Source organism: Corvus brachyrhynchos, unplaced genomic scaffold (assembly GCF_000691975.1).
Source record: "Corvus brachyrhynchos isolate BGI_N302 unplaced genomic scaffold, ASM69197v1 scaffold409, whole genome shotgun sequence".
Classification (NCBI taxonomy): domain Eukaryota; kingdom Metazoa; phylum Chordata; class Aves; order Passeriformes; family Corvidae; genus Corvus; species Corvus brachyrhynchos.
This window is the reverse complement of record NW_008246059.1, coordinates 3761024-3774341: the sequence shown is the minus strand read 5'-3', so window position 1 is coordinate 3774341 and position 13318 is coordinate 3761024. Positions and strand designations below refer to the sequence as shown.

The 13318-nt window shown below is 43.7% G+C and overlaps 1 protein-coding gene across 1 annotated transcript in view; it reads right to left on the bottom strand.

The window, feature by feature from the left end:
• Positions 1-13318, bottom strand: part of FAM69C (family with sequence similarity 69 member C) — a 33331-nt gene that overhangs the window by 19234 nt on the left and 779 nt on the right. The window contains exon 2 of the mRNA XM_017746127.1: positions 12583-12589. Coding sequence (XP_017601616.1) covers positions 12583-12589 — 7 coding nt within the window. The remainder of the gene's footprint in view (positions 1-12582; positions 12590-13318) is intronic.

Genomic DNA, 13318 nt, shown 5'->3' with positions numbered 1-13318 from the left:
CGAGTTTCTCACCCGAGAATAAAAGGGGTTTGAAGGGTGATGGATGCTGCTGTGGAAACCCTTTGCCGTCCAGGCGGCTGCTCGATACTTTGAAAGAGGCAGCCTGGAGACGGACAGGTACCTCTGGTGAAAGCTTCGTCTCCCGACAAATGGGGAAAGGAAAAAAAAAAAAGGTTGTAATTTATTCTGGAGTAACTTCTCCCGTTTTATCCGCCCGGAGATAATGGAGGAAGAGAGAGAAGCGACTCAGATGCCCTTTCAGTAACGCAGCCCCCAGCGCCCCCACGGTGGGTCGCCCCTTGGCTCCCCAGCAGCTCCCCCAGCCCCCGGTCGCGGGGCGCAGGCTGGCCCCTGCCCGGCACCCCCGTGTCCTGCCTCCCTCGGCGGCGGCGGACAACACCAGCCGAGCGGCCACGTCGGATACGTTGCCAAAACGGGCAGGGTGTACTGGGTCCGAGGATGCTGGCGTCGATAGATTGTCTCCCTGCCCTCTCATTGTCTCCCTGGCACCTGCGGCTGTGTCCCTGATACGGTGTGGTCAGCTCCACGGGACAGCCTCTGATACATCTGACTTCGTTAACGTTTCTGAGGGGTCAAAGACTCAGACGTGTGTTCCTGTGCAGCAAGGAAGATCCTGGCATCCTTTCCTCACTCCAGGTGCAGATGTTCACTGTCTTTGTTCAGAGAGTTCGGTTCAGTGATATATGTTCTTAGCATCATGTCTAACTTAATGAGAAATACTTCCTTGACAAGTCTTTAAAAAGAAAGATGTCTCTATTGACATGATCGAATTTTACCTCTCAGAACAGCAAGGGAAGAACACAGGTGCAGCAAACTTGCTGTTATCCACACCTTTTACATGATCAGTGCAGTTCTCCTCTACCTGGCAGAGCAGGGCTTGAAATTGAGCTTCTAAGTAGATGGTGGACTGTGGACGAAAAGAAACAGAAAGATAGAAATATTGCTGGACATACTCCAGCTTTCCTTTCTAGAGACTGTCAGTGGGGAGGGAGATCCAAGAAGAGCAAAACTACTTTCATCTCCAAAGAGTCTCAGAAGCAGAATCATCATTAGCCACATCTTCTATCAGTGTTTTTCTTGATTTCTCCACCATCTCACTTCTTCACCTGCTGGAGCTGACTTTTCAAATTTTCTTTTTCTTTCCCCTGATCCTTTTACTGAGAAGCTTACTTTTGAGGCACTGGCGATGCAGTCTGTTTCTTCGGAATGTGGCAAGCAGCGAAGACCAAGGAGGCAGCTAGGAACTAAAACATTTTAATCCCGTTTCTCAGTCTGATACAAAATGTTTTCAGAAGCTGTCTCTGACCATCTTGGGATGCTCTTTGAACATTTCTAGGACAATAAGTGGACGAGGAGGAGTGTTGTTCAGCCATTCCTCTGTAGGAGTACCAGCTAGGCTTGAACACAGCCAACCTTCACCAGTGACTGCTGCCACCTAGGAGACAAAACTGCAGATCTGCCATACTGATATCTGGAACAATCCTGAGACATAAACCACATGGAAAAGGGATGCAGATGGTGGGGGAAAGTCAAGCATAAGTCCCTACTTCTCGGTCCTAAGGTGTCTGGGTAATAGTTTAGGCACTACCAAACCCACATGTATTTTAAAATGTGGATCTTGGCTTCTCTGTGTGTCAGCAATCCCCAAAGGATATTAGGTATTTTTATTAAATGTCTGTGAAATTCTGTGTATGTGTCATTTGTGTTTCAACAATAGTTCTGAAAACAAATACTAACTACACCCGACTTTAAGCTAGGAACCAAATACAGAGACTTCAGACCAGATTATTTGTCACAGCTGAGCTTCTCTAATTGCTGCTGAAAAAACAAGCACGTTCCTTCCTCCTCCTCCACTGCCACTTCCCTGTTTTCCTCTTTGTCTTGCCTGCCTAGTGCAGTCCCTTCCCCCAGTGAAAGATACTCCTTGCTGCCCAGGGAGCTTTCTCAGCTTGCTAACAGGGCAGAGAAATGTAAAGCTGTTTCTTGCTGAGATTATTTTCAGAGAGGTCAGCAAGCCCCGAGGATGCCGCCAGGCTGGTGCAGGGAGGCACATTGCAGGGCCAGGCACTCTGGGTTGCTGGAGGCAGAACTGTCCCACTGGCTCAGCTGTATCAAATGTCTGCACCTTAAAGATGCAATGAGATATTGCAGATAAGGTGATCTTAATGGAAATGGTTGCTGAAAGAAGCAGTCCTGTCTTCCTTCCCATCCTGGCCATATGCTGCTCCCTCAGCAGCTGGATCAGGGTAGTTAGCCCAGCAGGCAGCATCAGTCGGGTGTCTGGCTGCACTTTTCATTTCATCCTAAGATACAAGCTAAACTTCACCCCGTTTTGGGGTCTGTAAGGAGCCCACATCCTCCTCTTTGGTTTGGAAACAGCTGCTACACATAGTAAGAGCAATTCTAGCTTTAACATGCAGGTATCTGCTGCTTTGAAATTAGGGAATATGAAGAAATAGACTAAGAAAATAATAATAATAATAATAGGTTTTAATGTAGTTTTAATATTGTTTTAATAGTTAAAAAAAATAAAAGTACAAGATGAACGGAGCTTAGTGAAGCAAATGCAAGTTGGCTGACACGCATACTGGATAGTTTACCCATTTCATTTTATGGTAAATCCCACAGGAAGCATTTGCAGGGAATAAAGTTCTGAAAGATTTCAGCATAGCATTCAGGCGGGGCAAAGGGTTGTATCGAGTTGTTCAGACTCTGAATTTTTAAATATCTCACTAACTGTGGGTGTGAAAAGTTGGACAAGTCTAGTAAATATGTGTGTGTGTGTATACGTACCTTCTTGTACACATATACATAGAGAACTTCAGAACAGGTCAATAATTGACCCAGAAAGCTTGGATTTAGTAAAAAATGAAAGCCTAGGTGACTCAGGATCAGGTGGTTTAGCCTTGAATAACAATCTATTGCTAGCTGCAAAATTCAAGTCTAATTTCAGATTTCCCTAAACTTCAAGGTTCTTAAGACTAACAGAGTCAATTGTAGTCCATCCTCCGTGAAACATATATATATTAGTGTCCCTCTGTGCCACAGCAATTTTTCTTAAAAAAACCCCTCTGCATCAGAGAACCTTTGCTTTCTGTAGATATTAAACTGTGGCTGCTTCACATTGTGTTCCTGTGTTCCTAAAGGAAGCTATATTCCTATTCTCATTTTAACCTAGAATAAAGCTTGATGGAAATTAATTAGTAGAACTAAGGCAAGTGAAATCAGGGGCAGTAAAAAGAATCCAGGATTAACTTAATTAGTTCATGCCCAATTAATCTTTGAATTAGTGCTTAAAGAATGATGTCAGCATCAAGTTGGTCTCCTTTTCGTCACTGTGTTGGGCACATCACAAAATTGCACATCACTGGTGACGGTTCAGATGTGGAATAATCACAGGCTTCAGTGGCCAGGAGTGAGATCCCTCGGCACAGCCAGGTGAGGAGCCTGGCTTGGCATCCACCTGTGCTCTGTGCCTGTGCAGGGGCTCAGCAGCTCCTCAGACCAGGGCCAAGAGGAGTCCTCAGCCCAAAGAGCTGCTGAGCCCTCACGTTTCTCATCACCTTCAGACACAAACTGCATTGCGGGCTCAAGTCCTATTATGCCGCTAGACCTTATTTTCCTAATTACTGAATTCTTCATGAAGAAAGAAAGTAAATCAGTCATTAAGAACTACCTTGGCACTCAAGTTAATGAACTGTAAAACTGGTCCATTAGGACTTATTGTTCTCTTTGATTTTATCACCTTCTGTCATTGGTTGTCTATGGAAATAGGGTATGTGTCCGAAAATCTTTCACACGGCAGGTACGAATCTCCTAATTTCCTTCTAGGAGGTCAAGAAACTTTTAAGGGCTGTTCAAATCTACTTTGAAAATATATTTTAACATACAAATATTTCTTTCTGATTTCCTTTGGAAAAGTTGCTGCTGAGAAACCTCGCAAGGTGAGACATAGGTTTGAACATGCCCTTTAGGCAGTGAAATTCCCCTGCAGAGCTCTGAGTCTACCAGAGGAAACCAAACGTATTTTCTCATTTATGCCATTAATCAAAAAGAGTATGTTGCAAAGTACTCACAGAAGTTTTATGGCATCAGTGAGCAGTGAGTTTATTGGGTCACACTGTGAACCAGAAGCAGAAAAATGGCACAGTATAAAATACAGCGTACAGCTTTGTGGGCAAGGGAAAAGCCTGGGATAATTCACTGATTTAAACAAGGAAAAGTGTAGACAGAAAAAGCTTTCCCATGTATACATAGAATAAAAAAAATTTAATATATTTTGTCCTGTTTGCTTTTTAATTTTTGAAGTATTTCTTAGGCATAGCTGCCCAGGAAAGCCAAAGGTATTAGCTTTCTCCTTCCCTTTTACCACTTTCTAGATTCCAAATATCAGTTTCCTTGTCCTGCTCTTCTCATACATCCCCTTTCAATTAATTTCTTTATTAACCTCATGCCAACTTCTTCCTCTCATTTGGAAACAGTATTGCCTGAAGAAGCCAGTAAGATACCTTGGAAAACACTGTAGCAGATTGTGGTTTGCTTGTAAGTCTTCAAACAAGATGGAAAAATTAAGATTTGAAAAATATTCTGGAATTTTTGTCCACATATCCCAAATGATGCCTGACACAATATTGCCTATTGCTTCTCTGCTACATCCTCTGCCTGTTTATGTTACCAGTCACCAAAAGGAAAATTAGCTGTAAGATGAAGCTTAATCAGTTTGTGAGGGGAATTATAAGTGGAATTTTCTTTGCATGGGATTGGAGTCAGTGGCATGAGAGCAATTTTCCAAGCCTAAGAGGATGCTCTCCAGTGGAATCTGCTGCTGTGTGGCATGTTGTGTGCCTGTCCACAGTGTGTGAAAGGGAGAACAAAGAAGGGAAAATGCTGAGATTGCTTCCCAGTCTTTCTGTACACAGTTTCTAGTCTTTGCATCAAGTTCAGGCCAAGTGATCTCATTATGCCATCACTGCATCTGGCTCTTTGTAGCCTCCCTTTATGAGTGTCTGAAGCAATTCCAGAAATACTTAGAAGTTGCACTAGGGTTGTGTAGAAAGAAAGTTACACCCCACCATCTAATAAGCTAATTCCCTGTGGTATTGGGCTGCTATTTACATGAATGGTTCAAAGTAATTTAAATGGGCAGAATATTACACATACTAAACAGATGGCATTCACAGGGCTGTGATCATTTAGATATGTGCTAGCTCAAAAGAGAAAAACTTAAGTGTCATCTTTTCTAGTCAAATGACCAGATTTATTATTTCAGTGCATTAAAAAGACATTTCTACAGCTGATACTACCAGAAAAGTTATCATGTTGTCATACAGATTAAAATCAATACAGCTTTATGGCTGCAGACTCTGAAATGAGTTTATGCTGGGAATTTGCACCAGACTGATTTTAAATTTGTTTCTAATGGCAAGAGTGACCTAGGATACCCAAAGTCCACGTGTTCACGTCTTGTTATGCCACAGATTGTAAAATGCAGCCAGAGGTCTGCATGCTCTCTCTTACTAAAAGAGAAATGGAAAGCAAAACTGATTCTTGGAGATGGAAAAAAGCATCTCCTTTGTAGGCACAAGTAACCACCAAGTGGATACTTACGATACTGCATGTTAAAGGTTTTGTTAACTAGAACTAGACTTTCCAGGGAGAATCTGTTCTGCTTTTCTCCACTCACATAAGCAAATCTTAATTTATAGCATTTTCCTGATTCTTTCGCTTTGTTCTTTTGGCTTAAGGGCTGTGTACTCTAGTACTGCATGTTTAAAAATCAAATTAAATGTAGCCATCCCATACAATAGATCGTAGTGCATTTACGTGTGGATATGTCCATTTCTTGATTTCTCCTCTAAAAATCCAAATCTGAAGTAGAAAAAAATGAGGGTTTTGGAAGATCATGGATGATTTTCAGTACCAGTTCTGTAAAACTTAATTACCTTCATTTATTTCCTTGAAGCTGCTCACTGCAATTTCTTTGCAAATGATGAATAGCTGGGCATGGAGCAAACTACAAAATTATCCATTAGTGAAATCCAATTTTCTATTAGACTTTCCAAGTAATTAGCTTGTCTTTAGGTAATATATTGTTAGTTTGCATGCATCCAATGTTGTATGACATTTGTTTAGGGAAGAGTAGACTATTCAATTTCTGTATTGCTTACAACAAACAAACAGCTCATAATTATATCAATGTTAAGCATCCCTTAGTGTGAGTGACTCCCCCGTGTTACTCCTGAGCAAGAAATCTGCATGTGGGATCCTGCCCAGCTGCCTGAGCAGCAGCACCACTACTGTGTGATGTTCCTCCTGTTACATGCAAGCATCCTCCAAGAACCTGAGTGGTTCTGGTGGCCAGGCCTGTTTCTGGGGGGTCACTGCTATACAGGCATCAACAGCCAATGTAACAATCAAGGAGTGCCATGGTGCTGCCTCCTGCTTTGAGCAGAACTGTTGGTGACTGAGAAGCCTCAGAAACTGATTTCCATAGCTGCTTCCACAGGCACAATCTTCTATTTTCTGTAGTTTTTCTTCAGTACAATCCCACTGTCTTCCCTACGTACATTTTCCTCCTTATTCTTCAATGATTTACCTTTTCAGTTCTTCATAACCCTTAATTGTCTACAACCAACATCCTCTGTCAGTCACCTCTCTCCTCAGAAGACTTTGTGTGTTGTAGAAGGAGTCCCTCTCCCCCATCCCTAGCAACAGCCTTCTTCTTCTTGGGGGGGGGGAAAAAAAAAAAGGTCCTTAATTCTGATCCAGAATCAGTGGATTTGCTTTTGATTTACAATAAGGAATATAAAAGGAGGAACAAAGTAGGAATATGCAGAGATGCCATGATTAGACAACATTTAATATTCCCCAGTTTTGCAAGTCCCTGTTTCCTGCATAGAATTAAACTGTTTCAGGCCATGCTGTACAGATGCATACACACATGTAAAGGAGCTCATAGCAAGTCTCCCAAAATGAAAAACAGGGATTGCAATGTTCTGGATGTGATCCTCAGTCTGGGAAGTGAGGAGAACCACCAAAGGAGGGGGAATGCAACCACAGTGAAACCACAAGAGACACCAAAAGCAGCCCTGCAGAGCTGCATCTCTGGAGTGAAATTCCAGCTGGGGAAGCATTTAGGCTCCATTTTATTGAGGAGAACATGCATTCCTGGCCAGACCTCTTTAACATTTCTCTTTCACATTGACAAATCAACAACTTATAAAAGACCGAAATAAAGCCTCCCAACATCCCAAAATATATTCAAGGAGGAATTGAAAATGACATCTACTCACACATTCCATGCATTTTGAGCATGGATAAACTGGGCATGTAGTTGGGATAAAACACTGGAATGAAATACAGGATAGTTGAGATTAAGAAGAAAAAGGGTGAATGTTTTTGCATTTGGGCTCTGCGGTTGTTCCAAAGAGAAGTGCTGGGCTGAAGCAGTGCCCAAGGGCTGTGTTTCTCATTTGCACTGAGAGCACATCTACCTGGGCTGTTGACCCTTTGCTTGCCTGTCCTTTACATGTGCCTTTTACATGACACACATCCCACCATCACATTTGAGCCATTGACTTGTTATATTAATGCAGAGTACCAGGACAAGCAGGCAGAAGCACAGAGTGCTTTAGTCACGCAGGCAGAGGAATAGACAATGAACAAAGGGATGTAGGTGCATTCTTTACTCCTTTTGGAGCACTGGTACAGCTGGACCAACACTTCAGCAAACAAGGAATCCTTTGGGATGCCCATTCAATGACTTTCTAAGATATGTTGGCTCTGCAATTTGCAAGCCAGTCCTCCAAGGTGCTGGAAAAGAACAATTTACTAACAGCCTCTCACACCATTCTTTAATCTGTGCCTCAGAATCATAAGTGGGAACAGTACCTGCCCTCTCTGAGCACAAGATCACCAAAATAGACTGCCAATTCCTGGGCAATGTTAGGGCAATGTAATGGGGAGAATGCTGCCAAAAGCATTGGCATATTGATATCTGGGCAATTTGCACATTGAATTTAGAAGATGGGGGAGGGGGGTAGGTTTTTTGGCTGGCTCTCTGCCACTCTGTCTAATTTGAGGCAATCTCTCCAGCACTCTAGACAGGCTAGCTTTGATGTTTCTGACAGTGACATTTTCAACGCGTCACTGCTGCATCCTGAGAAAAGGACATGGAAAACCCAGGTTGCAATATAGTGTACAGACTCGGCAAAATAGCACTTATGGGGAAGGGCAAAACCACCTTATATAAAGCCAGGAAAAAAGGAGCAAAGAGCTATCCAGCAGTGCACAGCAAGGCCCCTCTATTCTACTTTATGCTGTCATGGTTTGCAGATAAATCTAGTGCCTAAGATGAGAGACTTCAAGATCTATGGTGTCCTGAACTGGCTTAGTTAAGCAACTAGTGACTGCTGAAGGCTAGGAGTAATCCAGGATGTTTTGGTACTTTGTTAAGATACTGGAGGATCTAAAGTTTCAGCAAGCTTTCGAGTGTATTTTTTATCAGGAAAGTTACAACCTTACTGATATAGGGGCTACCAGAGCTGCAGAAATTTTGATGCATCAACCACGCTGGGCCTCCTGAGTATCCAACCCACCGCTGCAGGGCAAATTAGCTCCTCAAGCTGTGGCAACCAAGCCAGAGAGTCACCCTAGCACAGCAGCACAGAGCCATCTTGCGTGCAGGCAAGGCACATCTGTCTGCTCCACAGTGGCACAACACTGTGGGGGCTCATGGAAGGCCAGTGCAGATGTCTCTGTTCTGAGTTGGACTGGACGGAATATAAGTCCTCCACTTGCCAGGTTCAGCATAATGAGAGGACACAGGAGATGACAAAAGGAGCAGACAGTAAATGGTAGAGGAAGGAAAGGAGCAGAGGGACGGAGAAGATTCCTTTAGCATTTATTATTACTTGGGCTACTGAGCCAGACAGGCTCCATTTCACACTAGTACTGCATTATGCAAGGATGGGAAGAAGGATCACAAGACCAGGACTCTAGACTTTGATTCAGCTCCTGTCTCAATAGCAGCATTCCTCCTGTGCACGTTTCACAATGGCAAAAGCTGAGTGCAGAGTCCAATGAAGCGCCACGGAGCATTCTAACTGGATTCTGACTGGGGACTCAGATACACAGACACCCCACACTGGGCTCTCCCATGTAAATATCAACATTTTCTACATGGTTAAGTCTAGGTTAAGTGTAATCTGCCCTGTATTTTTATTAATTGCCTATCAAAATATTATTTTGTTGGAAGAAGCTTGTGAGGATCAAGCTCATTAATTACTACATGGCCCACATGCATATATAGATTAGGAAGGCCATGAACACACCCAAGTGTTCAGCACTCTGTAATTAGAGTACGCCACACAAGCAGCCCTGCTTCTTTGGAGGCCAGGGCAAGGTTACCTCTGAGCCACAGTACTGACTGAATAGTAAATAATACCTTGATTTGTTTTAGTTTCGTGCTATTCCTCTAAATGAGTTCAGGCTTTGAGGCCCCCTGGTTTTGAAAAGCCAGGGGTAACAGGTGAGGCTTACATTGCTGGAATGTCAATGGCAATGCAATTTCCAGGGATAAGCAGCTCTGTTCACCTTTAGTCAACAAAATCAAACCCAGCAGAAGTGGGAGTACTTAAGGCAAGCAACTTTAATGGAGTCCAAATGTCCACATAGGTGCATGTACATGGTTGTGATATAAATAGGACACAGTTTAGAAGGGATTAAAGCAACCAGTGAGGACTTCCTTAAACATCCTGCTTTAAATTTGCTGTCACTAGTTCAAAAACTATTGTTTGCAGGAAATCAAAGAAATCCAACAAAGCTGCACTGTTCTGCACATCCCCATCTACAATCTTCCCTTTCAATCTAGCAGTTTACCTAATGTAGCATGAGCAACCAATGTTTAGAAAGTTTGGCTTGTGACTCACCTAAGCAGAAACATACAAAATAAAGAGGAAGGAAACAGAGCAGGAAACAGGAAGATACAATAAAGAGGCTGAAGATGACTAATTTCAGCTTTCTGTGCTACTCAGACATGCACTGAAGTAGATGTTGTGCCTTCATCTCATGTAAGAGAAAAGACAAAAAAATTGAGCAATGTGAAATTTTTAGACGGCATACCCCTGGAAATAGGGACATGACCAACACTTGGAATTAACTTCAAAAGAAGTGAGAGTGAGATTTTGCCTGTGTACCACAGTATCCATAGAAACTTTCTGTCCCCTTTCATCACTTCACGTGGAATTTTTCAGAAAGGACAGCCACAGCTACTAATGGCGTTTCTGCCGACCTCCCACAGCCCTGTGGCTCTCAGTCCACAGCCATCCAAAAAGCTGATTCACACAGCTGTCCCCTCCCAGACCAGTGCTTATGTTTTAGGCTCCTCACTTACTCAGCTGCTACTGCTTCAGCTGACTGACATAAGCTACATCCCTGTGATTAAAAGCAATGGCACAAGCACCTACAAGTTATTTCTTTAGAACAAAACTACTTCAAAGACAACATATTACAAAAAGAAATAGAGCAGCTTAGATGTTTAGATATCTCTGTCAGGACCAGAGAACACTGAGCATCCTTATATTTTCTTTATAAAGTACCTTGCTTTGTCATCCCCTGTCCCTAAACCATTTCTGATAAATGTGGTTTATCCTACCGCTCCTTTCTCCTCTGTTCCCAAAGGATTTTTATGTATACATATGTTATTTCCACCTCCAAATTAACAGCTGTGTAAAACAAAACTGTGTTTCCATAAAGACAATTTACCAGCCCCTCAAAACTGATAATTGGGCCTCTTATCTTTCAAAAAAAGTTGTTGTTTTCCCCCGGATAAGTTGCTGTGTGGTTTTTGTGTTTTTTCTTCACATAATCCTTTGTGGATTTAGATCAATACAGGCTTGCAGAAAACTGGGGTAACACAGTACACAGTATTTGCTACACAATGTATGCTTCTCTGATGCCTTTCTTTTGTCAGCTCATGTCCTTGATTCTTATTCTGGTTTGTGATTTTTTTTTAAGGATGTGAGAAAAAAGTACCAAAAATTGCTTCCATGAACGAACACGAGAATAAAATAGGTCACCAGAAATCATCCTGTGTCATGTCACTTAATACCCCTCATAAATGCAACAAACTGCTTTTTACAAGCAGTTTCTCTTTCCTTTTTTTTTTTCTTATTTTTTAATCTTTTTTCCCCCTATTGCTTCCAGGCAAGATTTTTCCTAACGTAAGTGTAAATACAAACTTTATTCCAGTTTCTAAGCTCCATTTGGGGTAGATTTTGCCATCTGCTCTCCCACCAACACAGAGCAGTGCCAGGTGTTCTGGTGCCAGGGGCTCCTCGCAGTCTGGGGTGCCAGGAGTGGCAGGGGCTCCCCATGGGGGCCTGTAAGGGGCAGCCTGGCAGCCAGTGCCCATCCCACCCCATCCCCAGCCAGGAGCCAGGTATCTGGGGGCACCAGGGCAGCCCCAGCCCCAGGCAGTTCCCTGGGGACAAACCAAGGCTGGCATCAGCCTGTGAATCTCCAGCTCAACATGGCCTGTGGCCAGACCAGCCCCACGTGAGGTCCTAGCACTTACCTTACCCCACAAAGCACCACCAGCCAAGTTCCCAAATTACGTAGTTCTCCCCCATGGTAGCTCATAGACCAGCTAGTATGCCCCACTCTTCCTCCTTTGTTTCCAGCTCTTGAGCTCCCAGCTACCTAATTTCATCCTGGTTTTATTTCTGTGGTTCTCAGGGTCGTGAATTTTTCGAAGTTATTCCTTCCCTGTACTGACTCCATCTCCCCAGCTCTATGCCCTCAGCAAATTTCAGCAGCACTTTTCCTAATATTTGTGGCACTGGGAAGCACACTGCCCAATAGGTTTGAGTGAGTGGTGAACCTTCCTCAGTTCAGGTAACAAATACTTTTACTACAGCCAAGGGCCAACTGCCACTGTTACACTTATTTTAAAAATATCTATAAACCAATATGAGTTACCAAATTTCTACCTCCATGCATGGCTAGCAGCTTGATGTATCAGAGCTATTCATGAACAGCAGCAGTTCCCATCTAATGGCTTCATTCAGGGGAGCCCAAGGAAACAGCAAGCCTTACCTGAATTTTTATCTTTTTGCATGTAAAATTACTTTATTTCTTTCCACCATTGTTAGGAGCTCAGAAAACTCTTCATTAGGTGACCTCACTTCACTTTCTCATCTTACTATTCATACTGCACTTCCCTTATCCAAGCAGTGATATTAAATTGGTTTGTCAATGATACTAAATTGAGAGGATGTGTGCCTCCCTCGAAAACAGGGAGGCCCTGCAGACAGACCTTGATAAATTAGAGGGTTGGGCAGTCACCAGCCCTATGGAATTTAACAAGGGTGAGTGCCAGATTCTGCTCCTGGGATGGGGAAACCCTGGATTTACATACAGACTGGGGAATGAGATGCTGGAAAGCAGTGCTGCAAAAGGGACCTGGGGGTCCTGGCTGATGGCAAGTTGAATCTGAGTCAGCAGTGCCCTGGCAGCCAGGAGGGCCAAGCCTGTCCTGGGGGGCATCAGGCACAGCATCACCAGCCTGGCAAGGGAGGGGATTGTCCTGCTCTGCTCTGCCCTGGGGCAGCCTCACCTCGAGTGCTGGGGGCAGGTTTGGGTGCCACAATATAAAAAAAGTCATTGAGTCATTGTCTAAAGGAGGGCTATGAAGATGGTGAAGGGCCTTGAGGGGAAGCTGTATGAGGAGAGGCTGAGGTAATTCGGTCAGTTCAGCCTGGAGAAGAGGAGACTGAGGACAGACCTCATTGCAGTCTGCAATGTCCTTGTGAGGGGAAGAGGAGGGGCAGGCACTGATCTCTCCTCTGTGGTGACCAGTGACAGGATCCGAGAGAATGGCTTGGAGTTGTGTCAGGGGAGGTTTAGGTTGGATATCAGGAAAAGGTTCTTCACTCAGAGGGTGGCTGGGCAGTGGAACAGGCTCCCCAGGGATGTGGTCACAGCACCAGCCTGAGAGAGTTCAAGAGTGTTTGGGCAATGCTGTCAGCCATGTGGTGTGATTTTTGGGAATGTGCTGTGCAGGGCCAGGAGTTGGACTTTGACAATCCTTTTGGATGCCTTCCAACTCAGGATATTCTATAATTAATTCTATGATTCTAGGGACCTACCTAAACCACATCTAAATCTATCTAAATCTATTTAACCTATCTAAACCACAAATGTAGGAAGATAAGGGTACTCCCAGCTTCGGCTGGAATAATTCAGTTGTCCAGACAGGCTCTGCTCCAGACCCCACAAACCCGATATTCGCTGTATG